Source organism: Denticeps clupeoides, chromosome 10 (assembly GCF_900700375.1).
Source record: "Denticeps clupeoides chromosome 10, fDenClu1.1, whole genome shotgun sequence".
Taxonomy (NCBI): domain Eukaryota; kingdom Metazoa; phylum Chordata; class Actinopteri; order Clupeiformes; family Denticipitidae; genus Denticeps; species Denticeps clupeoides.
In genome coordinates, this window is record NC_041716.1 from 13,705,914 (window position 1) to 13,723,833 (window position 17,920).

At 41.6% G+C, this 17,920-nt stretch overlaps 1 protein-coding gene across 1 annotated transcript in view; it reads left to right on the top strand.

Moving 5' to 3' along the window:
• LOC114798108 (synaptotagmin-6-like) overlaps positions 1-17,875 on the top strand; it is a 56,899-nt gene extending 39,024 nt beyond the window's left edge. The window contains exons 2-7 of the mRNA XM_028993528.1: positions 692-1,097; positions 5,248-5,809; positions 10,529-10,649; positions 11,515-11,686; positions 14,741-14,891; positions 15,292-17,875. Of these exons, the coding sequence (XP_028849361.1) occupies positions 692-1,097; positions 5,248-5,809; positions 10,529-10,649; positions 11,515-11,686; positions 14,741-14,891; positions 15,292-15,363 (1,484 nt within the window). The 3' untranslated portion in view covers positions 15,364-17,875. The remainder of the gene's footprint in view (positions 1-691; positions 1,098-5,247; positions 5,810-10,528; positions 10,650-11,514; positions 11,687-14,740; positions 14,892-15,291) is intronic.
• The last annotated feature ends 45 nt before the right edge of the window (positions 17,876-17,920 follow it).

A 17,920-nucleotide genomic window follows, 5' to 3' on the forward strand; every position in this document is an offset into this window, starting at 1 on the left:
ATGTAGGACACTCTTTGCTTTTCTTTTCACAGGTGGGGAAATGATTCCGCATCCTTGCAGGTTATTGTTACAATAATCATAATCATATTAATGTCACCACCTTGAAATTATACTCATAATGCACAAGAGTTCCTCCTGAAAATCTGCGAGTGCTCCTCAGATATTGCCCCCCCGGTGAAATTAATGCTTGCCTGGTGCCTGTCGGTGTCTCTGTGCGGTGGTCGAACACTTCAGAGCCTCGAGCGCCAAGCCACCCACAGCAGCCCAATTCACAGATGGAAAAATCTCCTCAGAGAGCTCTTGACACTGCATCTGGAGCCCACAGAGGGCCTGATTGGGAATATATAGGGAATAGATTACATTGGTAGTGAATATAAGATTGCGCTAAGGTGTTAAAGAAGTTGCAGAGTGTGTATGTGTTTGGGTGTGTGTGGATGTCAAGTTTGCATGCATGGAAACATTGCAATTTATTCCTGTTCCAATCACATTACTGGATATGATGTTTAATGGCAAATGCAATTAAATAAAGATGTACTAAATGGCCCTGTAGCACCTAATTTTTTAATTATAATTTAATCAGCACTGACCATGCATCTCTGTTCTTTTCTCTCTCTCTCTCTCTCTCTCTCTCTCTCTGCCTGTACCACTGTGCCATCTGCTTGTCCATATTGAACGGGCATGGGGCTGGTAGATTCGTTTGGGGTGCTGCTGGGGGTGATTGTGCTGTGCAGTTTGGTTCTGCTGCTGCTCGCTGCCTTCGCCTCTTGGAAGCTCTGCTGGGTCCCGTGGTGCGACAAGGCCCCCTCCTCCGGTTCGGCTGCCCTGACGCCGGGTGCCTGTGGCCCCCTGGACCTATTCCCACCTCAGCCACTCCACTCTCCTTGCCTGCATCCGCCCAGTCCCCAGCCACTAATCACCATGGCAACGGAGAAGACTAAGGACCCGTTGGGGTCAGTGGGGTTCTTGGAGGCAGCAGTGAAAATTAGCCACACGTCGCCGGACATCCCTGCTGAGGTACAGCTTTCCATGAGAGAACAGTTCCTGCGCAGGAAGGAACGCTTGCAAAGGCAGACAACAGAGCCGGCATCCTCAACCAGGTAACACACAACCCCACAACACACACCTGTATCACATAACTACACACAACATCACACAACAGCATTCATAAGACCAAACATCAAGGAAGAAACATTACAACTGTCATGGCTGCCCACTGCTCACTAAGGATGATGGGTTAAATGCAAAGGACACATTTCGTTGTGTGCACCATGTGCAGTGCTGCAATGTTTCTCAATGACAATTACTTCACTTTCAAATAGATCCCTGTATATTGTAAATTTTAATGCAGTGACTACATTCAAAGGCAATGTGGAATGGGTGTCTGGTGTTATGGTGATGTGTGAATGAGCTAAGAAAGACACACGTTTGGTAGCATTCTGCACAACTACATGTAACAATAGTCAGACGTTTGCCCCCTTTACATTCAAAATCCTTAAAAAGAATGTGATTTGAACAATTTTTAGGTGCGAAGTGTGACAAAACTGTAAGTGCCATTTATACGTGAGTACTATCTAAGTAACGTCCCCCCGATATGTCTTGTTTAACACCCAATAATATAAAAAATAGGTTGATTATTTGTTTGTTTGTTTTAAATCCACTGGCATGTACTGTGCAAATGTAAAATATGTGGCATGAAATAAAGCAGAATGAATAAGGTAGACCGGTGAAGCTGACAGCAGATAAGCAGCCAATCATTAAGCATCAGTTCTTTTCCTTTAAGAAGAACTTTCTTTCCAAAGTCGGCTATTCTACAGTGCTCTGTTTTAGTGTAATAACTGACTTTCTGCTCCCTGGGTCCCATGTCGGTCCCTCTGCTAAAGGATAATTACTTTAGGGAGCCTCCAAAGCCCTTCATTAATACATTAAACATTGTACAAATACTTAATTAATACTGGACGTATGGGAGGGCTGATTCAAATACATTCAGTACAGCAGTCAGAGCCGGACTCCATCTGTTTGGCTCACTGGTGTTCTTGGCAAAGATGTCATTGCCGGAAAAATGGGAAGTCAGTTAAAAAGCTACATTTAAATTAAGTACTGCCATTTAGGTATATTTTTAATTAGGTATGTATTTAATTAAAGACATTTCATTTAATTACACACACACAAATATAGAGCAAGGTACCATCCCCACACACTGCTCCCCAGTGAAAGTAACTGTTAAACAGCACAGCACACGGTGACTCAACAGAATGTGTTCTCTGCATTTAACCCATATCCCTTAGAGAGCAGTGGGCAGCCATGAAAGGCACCCAGGGAGCAGTGTATGGGGATGGTACCTTGCTCAAGAGCCAACTTGACAGTTTGGGGAATTAAATCTGCGACCTTGAGATCACAAGTCCACTTCCTTAAATGCTAGGCCACCACTGCCATGTTGAAAAGTCAAAAAGAGATTCAAAATAATAGAAATTAAATGCAGTATGTGCAAACCACAAAAATGACTGCTGTTGAAATGTGAAATGATCTCTTTTGAAACTATTGAAAGGATTTTGCACAGGCTTCTATTTGGAATGTTATATATTTAGTTATCTCACAAACTGATACTTCATATGCACCTATTGAAATAAACGCTTGTTGTCAATTGTTAAGTAATACATCCACCAGAATGAAATGACACACAGTGTCTCTCCTGCCGTTTCTGAATACCTGATAATGTATTAACATCAAGACTGAGAGTCAAAGGGAGGAAATTGCCAACTGCTGAACCATGACAGCAGAGAAAAGAGAGATGATTATAATGAAAACTGCAAGGCCATTTTCAGAAATTAAATGCTTTTGATTTCCTCACTGGAGCATCAATTTTGCAAAAATACAACAAGCAATTTAATGGAAGCATTATTTGAAACTCAAGAACCCATTTACATTACGACTTACGATTGTCACAAGCATGCGAAAGACAAAACAAATTTCCTCAGCCTTAAATGAATAGCTGGGTAGTAGGTTACACAAACTAACATTGTTTACATCTGGAATGTTATTACAGTTTTGGAATGGGGCAAGAGTCCTTTTATTATGTTACTGTGTCGCAGAGAAAAGGTGAAAAAAAATGTGAGAGTAAAATCAATCCACTGACTCTAAATTGCTGTTAATACTCTAATCATTATCTCAGTGTCCCTATCTGTGAAATGTTAATATACCCAAGGTATCAAATTGCTATTGTGATAGAATTTGCTATGGGGGCCACATTATGGAGCAAGGGTGTGAGTTGGAATCTCAACTCAGACCATGGACTTTGCATGCTCTCCCCATGTTGGTGTGGGTTTACTCCAAGTTCTCCGGTTTCCTCCCACCATGATGTACACTAAGTGGATTGGCGACTCTAAATTAACCGTAAGTGTGTGTGTGTGTACATCAGGGTGTGTGTACCCTGTCAGGGTGTGTGTACATCATGGTGGGAGTGTGTGTACCCTGTGGTGGACAAACCTTGGGTGAGATTGAGATAATTTGCTATGTGCTAATTGCAGGTAAATATGATCTATGTCAAATTCAGATGATTCAGTATTACTGTTCCAGTTGCCTTAAAACAAGTCTCTTAACCCTTCACACAAAACCTATCAGCACTACAGACTGCTCCTCCGTTAAACTCAGGAATACATACGGTTGCGTGGCGGGGAGGGATGTGTCCTATCACCTCCAAGGTCGGCAGTTGGAAGTCAAGTCCTGGCTGTGTGTGTGTGCTGAGTCTTGCACACTCTCTCTGGGTGAGCATGGCCGCAGGTGTGAATGTGTGACTGAAGGATGTGTGTAGGTGGGCTGGCACCTTGTCAAGGACCTAATGACCCAAGCTAGGCTCCGTCATCCGCAACCCAGATGTGGCCTGTATTGAGCGGTTTACTGAGAGTGAATGAATAAGAGCTCAAAATAAACTTAAACAAAGCCTCTCTGTGAATGGACACACAAGGTTTTGCCCCTCTAGTTTGGCTGTGAAACAAATTGTATGAGTTATACTTGTGTTGTCAGGCATTGTATAATTTAGCAATGCATTTAAGCAGAGTTTAATTTACTTTACTTTACGTTACTTTATTTAGCAGACGCTTTTATCCAAAGCGACTTACAAGAGGAAGACACCAGCAATTCTCGTTCGATTTCTATAGAATTTTGAGTTTACAAAACTAAGAGCCCTGATAAGGCCTAACTTGTCAGCAAAGAGCATGCTCGGAGATTGTTAAGTGCTAGACGAAGAAAAAATTATAATGTATATATATATATTTTTGTATTGTTTTGTGCAATGTGTACGCATGTGCGTGTGTGTTTCACCTGCTTCTTAAAAGTGGTGGTAGTCTCGGCTAGTCGTATGGAGGAGGGCAGGTTGTTCCACCAGCCAGGGACAACAACGGAGAACAGAGTTGATTGGAATCGGAGACCCAGTGAAGAAGGAATTTTCAGTCTCATTTCATTTGCTGATCTGAGAGAGCGTGCATTAATTTAATATCCTTTTCATACTAATTAAGCTGATGCCAGTGCCATAAATGAGTGACACACCTTGCAAAAACCTATGTACGTGTAAATACTTGTTGTTTTTTTTATAAAGAAATATGGGCAAAGATTAGTGCATATATTTAAAAGCCTTTTTCCATACCACTCAGTTTGAGTCCTACACTGAAAATGTGAACACTGGGTCAATTAAACTAAACTACAATTTAATTAATCTGTCACACCTAATATTTTAGCATTGACGTAATGTAAATAAACAGGTTACAGCATGTTTGATTGGTTTATTAAAATTACGTCAATGCTAAAATATTAGGTGTGACAGATTACATTTTAGCCAGTTTAAAAGTTTAGCCGGTGTGCACTTTTTTCAGTATAGTGAACCAAATGAGGGATTTAAATAATACAGATGTTAATGCTCGTATGTAAGTAGCTCCAATTTGAGAGCTAATTAGCCAATTGTTTATTGTTAAATATGATTAATTGACCCTTTTTATTTGGCCAGACTCATTCTCCTCATAAAAATGTTTAAATGCCATCCCTGAAACTGTTGAAAATGATTAACTACAATCCCAACAGACTATTTCTTTTCTATTCACACATTTTTAAAAGGTTCTGGCCTTATCTAAGGCAGATATCCAAGCCTTTCTCATTTATCCACCAATTCCAAGTGCTAAACAAACAGGAAACGTGTTCCATCGGCTCATTCTGGAACAGGGGGAACACCTTATCTTCTGTTTTTCTGTTCTGTTCCAGACACAGCTCATTTAAACGGCATCTGCCACACCAGATGAGGGTTTCCAGCCTGGACTTGGGGAATGACTATGTCGACGAGGACGAGCAGCCCACCAGCATTGGTCGTATCAAACCAGAACTGTACAAGCAGAGCACCTTGGAGACGGAGGAGTCAGGCAAAAACAGCAATGGCAAGAACTGTGGTAAGATCAACTTCTCACTCCGCTACGATTACGAGATTGAGGCGCTCCTGGTCAACATCCTCAAAGCCTACGATCTGCCTGCCAAGGATTTATGCGGCAGCTCGGATCCGTATGTCAAGATCTACCTTCTGCCCGACCGCAAACAGAAGTTTCAGACTCGGATCCATCGCAAGACGCTCAATCCCACGTTCGACGAGTCCTTCCAGTTCCCTGTGGCCTACAGTGACCTACACCTCAGGAAGCTGCACCTCACCGTCTTTGACTTTGACCGCTTCTCTCGCCACGACATGATTGGGGAGGTCATCCTGGAGAACCTGTTCGAGTCGTCGGACCTTTCGCAAGAGACGTCCATCTGGAGGGACATACAGTATGCCACCACCGTAAGAGAACGCTCCTCCCTTCCATACTGATTTTCAAACACTGCAGTCCATGATGGGACTGCATTCCAAAGCATTTTACACAGTTCGAGGAGTTCAGCGGCATTAATCAGTACCATGTTGAATTCTGTACTCACAGCATGCAGGCCAGTGGCAACGTAAAATCTTATTGTATTATTTCCTCTGAGCTGTGGGTGCCGTACCTTGGCACATGGCACGGCTACGCAGTAAAAGCGGCTCCTCTTTATCACGACTGTAAAGCTGCTTTCAGTGCAGCCGTGCATCTCATAAATGATGCAGCGTGGGCCTTAATTGAAAAGGTTTTTTTTGCTCAGGGCTTAAGAATGATTTAACTGCATTTCCTGCCCTCATAAATCATGTGAAGAGCGCGGCGATAAGCTGTATGTATAAGCGATACATAAAGTGCCAAAACTCTCACTTTCAACATAATGATGCACATGTAGGAGAGGTGCTCAGGCGTGAGTGTAGTCAACGTCTAAACGTGGGTGACAGGCGGGGAAGAGCGGTGATTAATGCCCAGAGTTCTGCAGGAACCATGCTTGTGTGTTTTGCTCTGGAACGATTACCCATTGGCCAAGCGTCATTAGCAAGCATTAAATGTTGTGCAAATTAATGTTGGGAGAGTTGAGGGCTTAATACACAGCACCAAGGGAATGGGATTCACTGGGAACTCAACTCAACTTCATTCAAAATAAAATGGCAAAGAAATTTTGAAAAAAGAAAATTTAAAAACAGCCAGAGAAGAGGCCACATTCCACATTTTAATAGATTTGTATAATGAATTGCATGTCAATCCACATTTTAACTGAATTAACTGAACTGAAAGTAAGGGGATTGTCACTGTGCTGCACGGCAAGCACTGCACACGTTGCACACAATGAACTGTGTCCACTGCATTTAACCTAAATATACTTTGAACATGGGTAAAATATGCTCATATTTCCATGTCCCATTTAAAAGACAGCGAGACTTGGGCAGCCAAGAAAGGCGCCTGGGGGGGGGCAGTGTGAGGGGACTTGGTCAAGGGGACCTCAGTGGAACCTTTTGCAGTTCAGGATGTTAACCCGCAACACATTGATTACGATCCTTACATGCTAGGCAACCACTGCCCCACAGTGAAAACGCTTGGGTTGGCGCACATTCAGGAGGAGCTGGCAAGTTGACCTGAGGAAGACCTGAGGGCACTCAAAAAATGAGTTAGCTTTATGACACCTATATAGTTTCAAATAGCATAATTCAAATGTGAGTAAATAGGAGTCATAATTGAATTAAGTTCATTTTTTAAATAATTTTGGAGGGTGAGTGAGGGTATATAAAGCTAATATGTATGGGTAGCCAGAGGAGCATGGGTAATACAGGTGAAATATGCTCATATTTCCGTGTCCCATTTAAAAGACGGACAGCAGCATTTTGTACTCTTTGAAGGTAAGTAATAGCGGAAGTGTAATGAAACAGATTAAATTCCTTCTTTTCTAAACATTTAAGAAAAGAAGGAATTTAATTTATTTACAAGTTGTTCTGGATAACTTTCTGTCATTTTCCTCAGGCTGACATGTCTCTGCTGATTACTTTTTTAGTTTAATTGCCTTGGTATTGTTCAGTGAAGAGATGCTTAGGGCACTATTTTGACAATCTGTAATTGCAGGAAGCTCAAAAGAATTATGGGCCTCTCTAAGTCTATTTTGTTCTTAACGCCATCGTGAAACAGAAGGTGGTTGTCATAACTCTCTTAATTATTCAGATGTGGTGTGTTTTGGGTGTTGGGTGTTATAAGTTGACCAGAATGGTGCGTCACCCTACCTTAAAAGACAAGGGTTTATAAGCTCTGTGGTGTATTGCTCTTATGATTGCTTGTTAAGCTGGGAAAACAGATTGGTTTTCTACCCAAGGAAATAGACCTGCTTGAAAATGCGTGGGAGCACAACTGTTCCGCCTAATTGGAAAAGTGAACAAAGTAGGGCCCAAAGGGTTTTGCTGCAAATCAACTCACAGACATCAAATCCTAATGGTCGTCCGAATTAAGTGGCAGACATTTCTGTACTTTTCTATTTTAAATCCAGGTAAATTGGCATACTGGTGAAAGTGGTGCTTTCAAAACATACTCAATTCTCGGTGCCAGCATCTCTAAAGCCTGGGTGCATGAAAAGATCGATTGAAAAAATGCAGCAGAGGCTGCAATCTCGAGTGATTCATAAAAATTTTATAAACACTACCCTATAAATTCCGCAGCTGACTTTGACTTCTGGCTGTGTTGAAATCTAATTTCCCTGGATCCCGGGACATGCAATGCAATTTTCATAGTTTGATCGCAGAGAGGAATGTATTGGACCATATATTAAAGCATACCCTACAGTATCAATGCTTTATATCCATAAGGATTATCGAAACATGAATTATGTTATTGGCTAGTGATGAACTTGTGGAAAATGGCTGAGAACACCTCCTTCCAGTCCATCATTCATTGAACCAAGTCTCTTAATACAGGACCATGGTTATAGGCTTAGTGCCACACATTTTCAACAAAGACGCTTGATCTGAAGCCAGATGCCCCTGTGTATTCTGGACTAGAATGAGATAAGAGACAAAAGGGAAGACAAGATGATCTGTTTATTGCTCTTCATCAACACTTTAATGAGCATGGAACAAGGACAAGAGGAAGGAACCATAGAGGCTGCTTACTTACTGTTTACACCCAACACACTGATTAAAAAACATCAATAACCAGCAGCAGAGGGCGCCGGTGCAAATCAACGACTAGAAAACCCTTTTACACACACACACACACAACCACCATTCACTCGCACACTCATACCTGTGGCAAATATCAAGTCACCAGTCCACCTAGTGTGCTCAAAGCACACAACAAAATGTGTCCTCTGTATTTAACCATGACTCTTGGGGACGGTGCTTTGAACTGGACTTTGAGCTGGATTATTATGTGGATCATTTCATTTATTAATAATGGCCTAATCTTTTGTTCCTCAAAACAGATTCGCTTTTTCCTGGTAAACTTTTTTTGAAAAGTCTTGCTCATGATGGTGGATAAATTGGGGGTGATTCTTGATTCTTATGGCAGGTTTAAGAAAACAAGACTTCAGTATTCACAGGACAAAAAAGATTTTTTTTTCTTCAAGTGATTAACAAAATCATTCAGAGTCATAAATTGTACTATTGCATAACATTTCTGATATGTTTACAGGCCTTTTCAAAAATTACTTTTGGGGTTTTTGCATTCTTTTTTCTTTTTGAATTTTTCCAAGCATTTTTATTTAAACCAACGGGATTTTTGATTTTTTTTTCAATATCTGTCTTAGAAAGACACAGCATTTCGGCTTGAGTCTAATCACGTTAAAGTGTGAGAGACACTGAGCCACCGCGGTGGAAGAGTCAAGGGAAGTGTCCATCAGACCCCGGATCATCCGCTTCATTTGCCGCAATGAAACCCCCCTTCCCAGCAGCCCTTAATGCGCTTCATGGGATCAACCATTTCCCCTCCCTCCCTCCCCACACACCTCACTTACTGTCACAATGGGAGGACACCAAGCACCACGACTGCCACTCCACTGTGTTTGTCCAGAACTTCACAGACACTTTCTTCAAACTTCTCCTTTAACTGCTGTGCTGGGGTCTGTTTTTGACAAAAACGACACCATCAAAACTGACCAGGGCTCTATGAAGGGTTACTTCTCTGTGACATGACATGTCCTATGGTCAACTTGGGATGTTTGCTGCAGCAGAGTGACTGTCTAATTAGCAACAGGAGCAACATTCCGTCACAGCTAATTGGCAGCAGCGGCCACATCCCTGCACCTGCGCCTCCAGGTTCTCAGCCGCAGATGCCGGCTGATGGGCGTAACATTCTGAACTGGACCACTTCACAGCTTTCATTAGGCAGACCATTTGAAAGCTGCCTGTACTTTGGCCTGCATGTAAATGTCAAATAAACGATTGCGATTGGGTGAGCTGCCCCCGCGTCACTGCAGTGTGCATCCAGTCTCAGCCCATTAATCTGCAAACTGTTTTCAACAAAAGCACGTTGAAACGGGACGTCTTTCGGCTTCAGGATTAAAAAAGAAGAGCCATGGGAGTTCTTAATCAATAGGAAGGTTCAATAGAGAGCTTGTCTCTTCCTGCCTGCCTGTCTGTCTGTCTGACCACTGCGTAGATTCCACAGGCCTGAAAGGTGTCCAGAGGACATAAAAGGACCTCAGTGTCCTCAGTAGGTGGAGACAACAGTGCAGCGTGCTTTTGAGGTGAGCACTCAGGCATTTGTAGACTGAAACATCTTCAATGGATATTAAGTGTCCAGTTAAGCCTGGGACCTGTTTGCTATCCTCAGGATTTACATAAAATACAATCTTGCATGATGTTTGCAAAAGTGTCATTTTAATAGGCATGTCTTTCATTAACCGAGAACAAGGAAGTGTGACAGCTGTCAATCACTGGGCTCCTCCCATTTTAAACTGTGTTCTGGTGTTCTGGGTGACAGAAATAAAGAATAAAGAAATAAAGGGATTGTTAGTTTGTCAGATTTTACTTGCGGTAGCTGTATAGTATAAATGGTCATGGCACTACAGTATCAGCATTGGCATCGGCTCTTTTCTTCCACAGTTTTTCACCTGGATGTGACTTGTCTACACTTGGCATGCACTGAGAGGTCCCGTATGTAACATGGTTGATGTTTGTGTGTGTGTTTGACAGGAAAGTGTGGACCTTGGCGAGATCATGTTTTCAATGTGCTACCTGCCTACTGCTGGTCGCCTCACTCTCACTGTCATCAAATGCAGAAACCTTAAAGCCATGGACATCACAGGATACTCAGGTTTCGACGTCTATCTGTCTAGCTGTCTGTCACTCTCTGTCTGAATCAGAACTGATGGTGTATTTGAAGGTTTGACCCCAGAGGACACCCCAAATCCCTGCTTACTGGCCCAAAAGCCCGGTGAATCAAATGAGGGATTTCACTGATACACATCTTAGAGCAATTATGTAGGTTATTATGGGTAAGAGCATCTGCCAAATGCTGTAAATATTAATGTAAATGTAAAATGCACACACATGAGATGCACACACTTTTACAGATTTTGCGTATTGTTTCTCAATCCATCTCCTAACGGACCACCTGCCACAATATTTTGCCACTCACCCAAAACTTAATAAGGGTTAGGTGTTTCCTAATGTAATCAGAGTGAATTGGAACAAACACTCTCTGGCAGGGGCTCCTCCGGGGACAGGGTTGAGGAGCACTGATCTTGATGATAGCTGGCAGAATGGATGAGCTACTCGACCCATAACTGCAGATAACAAATGGACGATTAGCGCTCTTACATACTTAAACCATCGGTTATGTTTCACCAGGACCTTTATTTCCATTTGCCCTTTTTTGCTCTCCTCTCTTGTCATTAAAAGCGCATCTCAGATGCAAATTAAAAGTGACATTCCAAGTGGGCTGTGAGTAATGAATGCAAAATTGTGCACACAGAAAATATCATGAAATAATTAATTAATGAATTTTGCATTTAAATATAATATTTGCACCACAAATGTAACATTATGTTGTCATTCATTGGTTAATATGTTTAAACACAAACAATTGCAACCATCCAGTTTCCCTCATCTCCATGAACTGCATCTGTATTCTGCATTCTATGGTTAAGTGATTATTTTGTCTATTTTCTGCTGAGCAGATCCCTATGTTAAAGTATCTCTCATTTGTGATGGGAGACGCTTGAAGAAAAAGAAGACAACCATCAAGAAGAACACATTGAATCCTACTTATAATGAGGCCATCATCTTTGACATTCCGCCCGAAAACATGGACCAAGTAAACCTGATCATCTCAGTTATGGATTATGACTTGTAAGTTATAGTTTCCTGTACTTTTATGTTTCTCTTCTTACTATGCCATAAATATGTTTATTCATCCTGCTTTAGTGAGTAGTTATGTAATGGTTATTCATATTTAGGAACACATACTCTTCTCGACTATGGTAGCAGGTAGTTAATGAATGAAATATCTGTATATATGAAGAGAGACCCTTTATTAGCAACGATTAGTCCAATGGAATGCTGTGATTAATTTATTATCAGAATTACCTCAATAAATTGACATTTTGAATGGCCTGCAAAGGTCTGCAATGCTGCAATTGCTGCAAATGGAGGGTTACTGGACAAAAGCAAATTTGAAAGAAAAAGTTTTTCAATGTTATTTAAGTTCACCTAATAAAATGGCCGAATAAATGAATAAAAGCTATTTGGTCAGGACTGACAGAGTTCGCATGACAACCGGCAATACACTGGGAATGTATTCACACCAGAATCATTTAACATATGGCAATATTGATGCAACCAATATGCATTAACATTACTTGTATTCATAATTAATGAACAGCAGCAGGGAACTGATCAAACATTCTCCAAGTCAGCATGTCTCCATTGACAGTGTTCAATATGACCTTTAAGTTTTGTCCTTTTGGAAAGAAAATGAGCTTTTCCTGTTAGAAGACTCATGTCAGGAGTTCTCAGAACTTTATCTAAACAAAACACACATGCTTATATAAGGAAATAGGTATCAGAGGTATCATATAATGGGAGATAAACAAATGCTAACTTAGACTTCCAAAAATCTGAGAATGGAAAAAAAACATTTTATATAGCTAATATAGTCAAAATAGCAGAGCTGACAAAATTAATCTTGTCTTTTCTCTTCACAAATAATTTCAAATTTAAGGAAACAAAGAGGCCGGGGATGCCGATCAAGACTGCATGAATACTGTAAAATTGCGCATTGCATTGATAAATGCCGTTTATTGGTCTGTTGGGGCTAAGCAACACTTCTTCACTCTGACAAATACTAAAGCTTGTAGTTGAGGAGATTTGTGGACCAGAGACAAAGCAAATAAAACCCTGCCAATTTGTAATCCCGGGGTTTGTGGTAAGGGGTCTCCCGGGAGAGGCTTTGTTGAGGAGAGGCAGGTTCGAGGGCAACGATCAACAGCTTTCTCTCTCGCTGCAGTATGAAGGGACCATGAACAGGTGACAAGTTACTGAGCATGAAACAGCTTAATTTCTACACTTCCATTTAGTGAGGCCTGTACAGCCATCACAAATTACACTGTATCTGTCCTTTTTTTTTTGCTTACCTTAATTGCCCCATCCTTCACAGCTTGAGAAGAAAATACTGGAAGAGCTACAGCACTTCAGAGAGTGAGCAGTTGGCAGAACAAGAAGAAAGGATGTAATCACTACCAAAGGCATAGTCAAGGTTCTTATAGAACAAAGCCCTCAAGCTCAAATGGGACCAATGCAGACCTCGGGACAAACCCAGAAAACTGGAGAGACAGGATAAGAAATGAAGAGCTGCCCTGATTGACATATTAAAATGAATGAAAAGTGGCAGAAACAATAAAAAAAGAAGAAGGGAGATGGAGAACTGCTGAAAGTAATCATAAAGGGTCAACTCGAGAAACAAAGAGGAGGAGAAGAGGAGGAATATTGAACTGACTTGGAACATACAAGTGGCTTAAACAAACTGTGGAAGTCAAGGAGAATTTTAAATATCGAAGTTCTGATGATTGGTGGTAAATCTTTCTGTTTCGGACCAATTTTACACTGTGAAAACAAAACCAAAAACTCAAATAAACCCTTTTGTGAATTTGTAGTGAACTACATTTATTAAACATGATTCCCCAACAGTGCGCAAAGTGTGCATAACAGGTAAAGACAGGCAACTCTCCTGTGGCGGATTCTTCAAAAGTTTTTGTAATTATGTTGTGAAATACTGCTATAGTTATCAAAATTGAAAGCTACATCTTGTGCATGTGCTGGGACACATCGTCAGTCATACATACCCAAGCGACCCGACGGGGTTGATCAGACCCCAGCCTGTGTCCCAGCAGCATTTTCCCACAAATCAGCCCTCTTTATATATAGCCACATTGTGGCTTTTTCAGCAGCTTCAGTTGTGGACCTGATAGCTTTGATAACCTCTCCGGTGAGGCCCAGCAGCCTATACACTTTGCAGAGTGACCGCCCAGCAGATCCTCAGCATCCCACCTCCAGCCTTGCCTCTTACACTCCTGGTACTTGGCACATTTCCTCTCATTAGCCTAATTCATGCGGTTCACTGTAAGCTCCAGAATTATCAGCTGCTTGGAGGAATCGGACACGATGATCATATCTCATCAAAGCCGTGTTGTTGTTAAGGCAGAAATAAACTTGCTGATAACTATGTACGTGTATTATCCTGCGTTCTTTGTGTCGGTTTTTGTGCACATACTCAAAAATGAATGGAACGTATTTGAAGATGCAGTCCCTGCGTAAATGTACAGAGGCCCGTTTGTGAGATCGGCAGATTACTACAGATTACGCCGCACAGTATGGACGCAAGTATATCAGCACAACATTAACAAGGCGACTGTACGGATATGCATAGATAGCTCCCAGCAAGTACATTTTTGGCTTTATCCTGGCAGGGATAAAGCCCTGTTTGCCAAGGTCCACTTCCAGTCACCAGTCTGTGGAGGAAGCGAGGAGGCCTGACTTTGGTTGCATGCTGGGCTTCTCTCCAGCTATGTGGAAACTGATGGCCTTTGGTGTGTGGTGGCCCTTGATGGTGTTGATGTTTTCAGCAATTCCCCTTAGCACCCGGTCATGGCACAAACAATCTGCAAACATTTTTGGGCAGCAAATCAAGACGTGTTCCAGGGATCCCCGTCCTGAACATCAGGGACACGATGGTGTGTTGGTTTTGCCCCAGGTATGGAGGTTGTCTGGACCTGGGAGGACATTGTTTATGGCTTGGACCAAGAACCTAATGCTATGGATGTCTGCTTTCCAATTATTGGACCTTGTGATCAGTTATACCTCTATGTTATACTTCTTCACAACCACTGACATTTTGTCTTTTCACAGAGTGGGTCACAACGAGATTATAGGGGTGAACCGTGTGGGCTGCAGTGCAGAAGGACTGGGCCGAGACCACTGGAACGAGATGCTGGCATATCCCCGCAAGCCCATTGCTCACTGGCACCCTCTACAGGAGCCCAAGAAGTCTGAGAAAGAGGTAAGATCCAGATCTCCCTGCTGCAGCGCAGAGGTGGACATGGCTCTAAACAAATGTTGTGACAGAATGTTGTGAAGACGAGCTGATTTAGATGCTGCAGCCTCTGAGTGTGGATGCTAATCTTCATTATCTGAGGGTTACCACCCAGATGACAGTTCTGACAGAAGCTCTTCATTTTCTTAATGACTTTCCTACACGTTTATGCATATTGTGCCCTCAAATGCCGAACACTGATTCACCATTAAGCATGGTTGACTACTGGAATGTGAGATTTCTACTAAGCAATGAGGAGATTGGAGATGATAATAGGCTGACCTGGATGTCCTTGACATTCTCTGTGTGATTATGCATGTGTGTGTCCACGCACGAGTGTGTGTGTTTGTGCTCTGTCCTCCCGCAGTGGAAAGCCCGAACGGCGAGCTTCGACAGCCAAGGTTCCTGCCCCTCCCCCATGCCTCCTTCCAGCCCATGAGTACAGTCACATGTGACCTTGAAGGGCCCACAGCCTCCTCTCCCTCTGACTAGCTGTCTGTTTATCTGTATGAGGAGAAAACACACACGCAAAGCCCTACCCTCAAGTGTAGCCAACGGCTTCAAAGGCCTGTCCTACGATCGCTATCGACTGTGGCCACACTACATCGTTTGTCAGGAGAAGCCGTGGTTCCTCTGATCCCGAATCAGAGCTTGGGAGCCTCGTCTAGCCAGTGCTGTGCTGTGTACCTACTGTCTACTGAACAGCCACCCGTGTGTTCTTGGATAGCATTTATAAACTGTATATGGTATATAGATATATAGATAGACATACATTTCTGTGTCGTCCGTGTTGCCCTTCTCTGTCTCTGGGAGACTTGTGAGGTCATCTGTGAGTTCCCATCAGGCCTTAAAGGATGTCTCTTCATGATTGTGTCTCTTAGAATTTTCTTCTCTGTGAGACTTATCTGATTAATGGCAAGTGTAGAAAAAGAAAAGGATAAATGGGCTGAAAACGAGCCAGAGATTTTATCAATGGACAGGGCATAATGTAAATGAAGAAAGGGGTCTGGATGAGCTTAGCCTGAAAGTAACTGATAGAAGTTACGAGTCATTTAAACAAACAAAAAGAATAAGAAACTATGACTGAGCTCAACTAAGCTGCGGAGTTTATCTGGCTTTTCCTACATGAGGGAGGCAACGATGGCTGTCAGAGGCTGCCAGTCTGAGGAGGCGGCACGCACAGATCTCCAATCCAGCTCAGGTGTAGCCAAGAGTGTCAATAAGGGAGCATTAATATTCCGTCCGAAGATCAACACATCTCAAGAGACTGAATCTGAAACGAATCTTCCTCTTTTTAAATACTGTAGTTTGCCAAGCGATACCTAAATTACGGAACATTTGCCTTTTTCCTGTTTTCAGTTTGAAAAAAAGTAAAAAGACTGGGAGGCAGAGACACATTCGTTGTTATGAAGTAAAAATGGTCAAGGCCTTTTATATTTGCTTGTTTTCATAAGTAAATTTGAGTTGAAATCTGAACCTTTATAAGGTGTAGAGTGTCCTGTGTGTTTATGTCGGATCCTGTTATTTCATCTTATTCTAGCTCAATCCTTTTTTTTTTTTTTGGTTTGTTAAGAAAGCACAATACAAATATACGTAGTTCCTATATGAAAAATGTTTTTATGTCTTTTTATCCCGAGCACAAAATAACCATGTCATGTTGTCTGTAAATTATAAACCTGTAATATCAAAATTCAGTTTCAACATATTTTTATTATAGCTGCTGGAGGTCATAATTTGCCAAATCTAGATATATATTAATATATTTGTAGATTAGTGTATCTTAAATATCTATTAGAATATTAAGAAATATGATTCCTTCAGCTGCCAAATGGAGTATATAATTTTTATTTATTTTTTCCTATTTAAATTGCTGGTAGTGGTATACTTATCTTACTTATATTTATGTATATACTACATATGTATATTTTATGTATTTTAATTCGGCCCATACCGTCAGACTGGATTTAAGACTCCACTGTGAATCAGACTCCAACAGAGGTGCTGAGCGGCCACTGAGAGTCCATGTTAGGCTGCTGGAGAGAGCTGATGTACAGAGGTTTTGTGATGAGCACTGATTCTGCATCGTTCTTCATGTCTGAGCTTCAGCCTGAAGACATGGCAGGAATTGAGGGGTGGAATGGTGATGGCACCATTAACGGCTGTAGAGATAGAGGTCTGTGAAAATGTCCCTCTTGACCAGACCCCTTTCAGCCAAATGCATTTTTCTCCTGCCAAAAAATCCTAAATCACGAAACCCCAGACAAGTAGCAAAAGACCTGAGCATTACCCTGAAAAGAAATATCCTGCCTCATAAGACAAAAAGCCACTGTGCATTGCGAGGGGGTGGGAAACGGGGAAGATGAGGGGCTGGACCATGCAATTAATCTGTGTGCTGTGACATTTGACTAATTGACTAAATGGACAATAACGATGACTTATGACATCTGTTTGCATTCATCCCATCCTGGTCTGTTTCAGATAGATAGCGCTAAGGTTTACATATTTCTATGTCTCGGCTTTCAGCTCGTGAATTAGCACATTGACGGAGTAAATATCAAAAAATAAATATGGTGACTATTTTTAAATGGGATCTTTTGATTAGGACTGTTGTTGATTCAGTGTACATTGTGACCCTGTTGTAGGTGGAACTTGACTGAGCTTGTTCACAAGTTATTACTGATGTCATTTCTTCAATAAATATGTGCTGTGTGCTTTATTACAGTTATTTAAAACTATTGTCCTATCTCCTTTATATATACTGTAATAAATAACATTTTTGTATTGAAGATTTGTACTCTGTGTGTGCGTGTGTGTGTGTGTGTGTGTGTGTGTGTGTGTGTGCGTGCATATACACACACACATATACATAAAACAATTTCAGAACTGACTTCTTGTATTTAAGAAACCAAAATAAATCTGTTTGGTTGGTTGTTTTGGATTCAATCTTGAAATGTGTATGACTCCAATTATGTGGTCTAAAATATAATAAACTTATA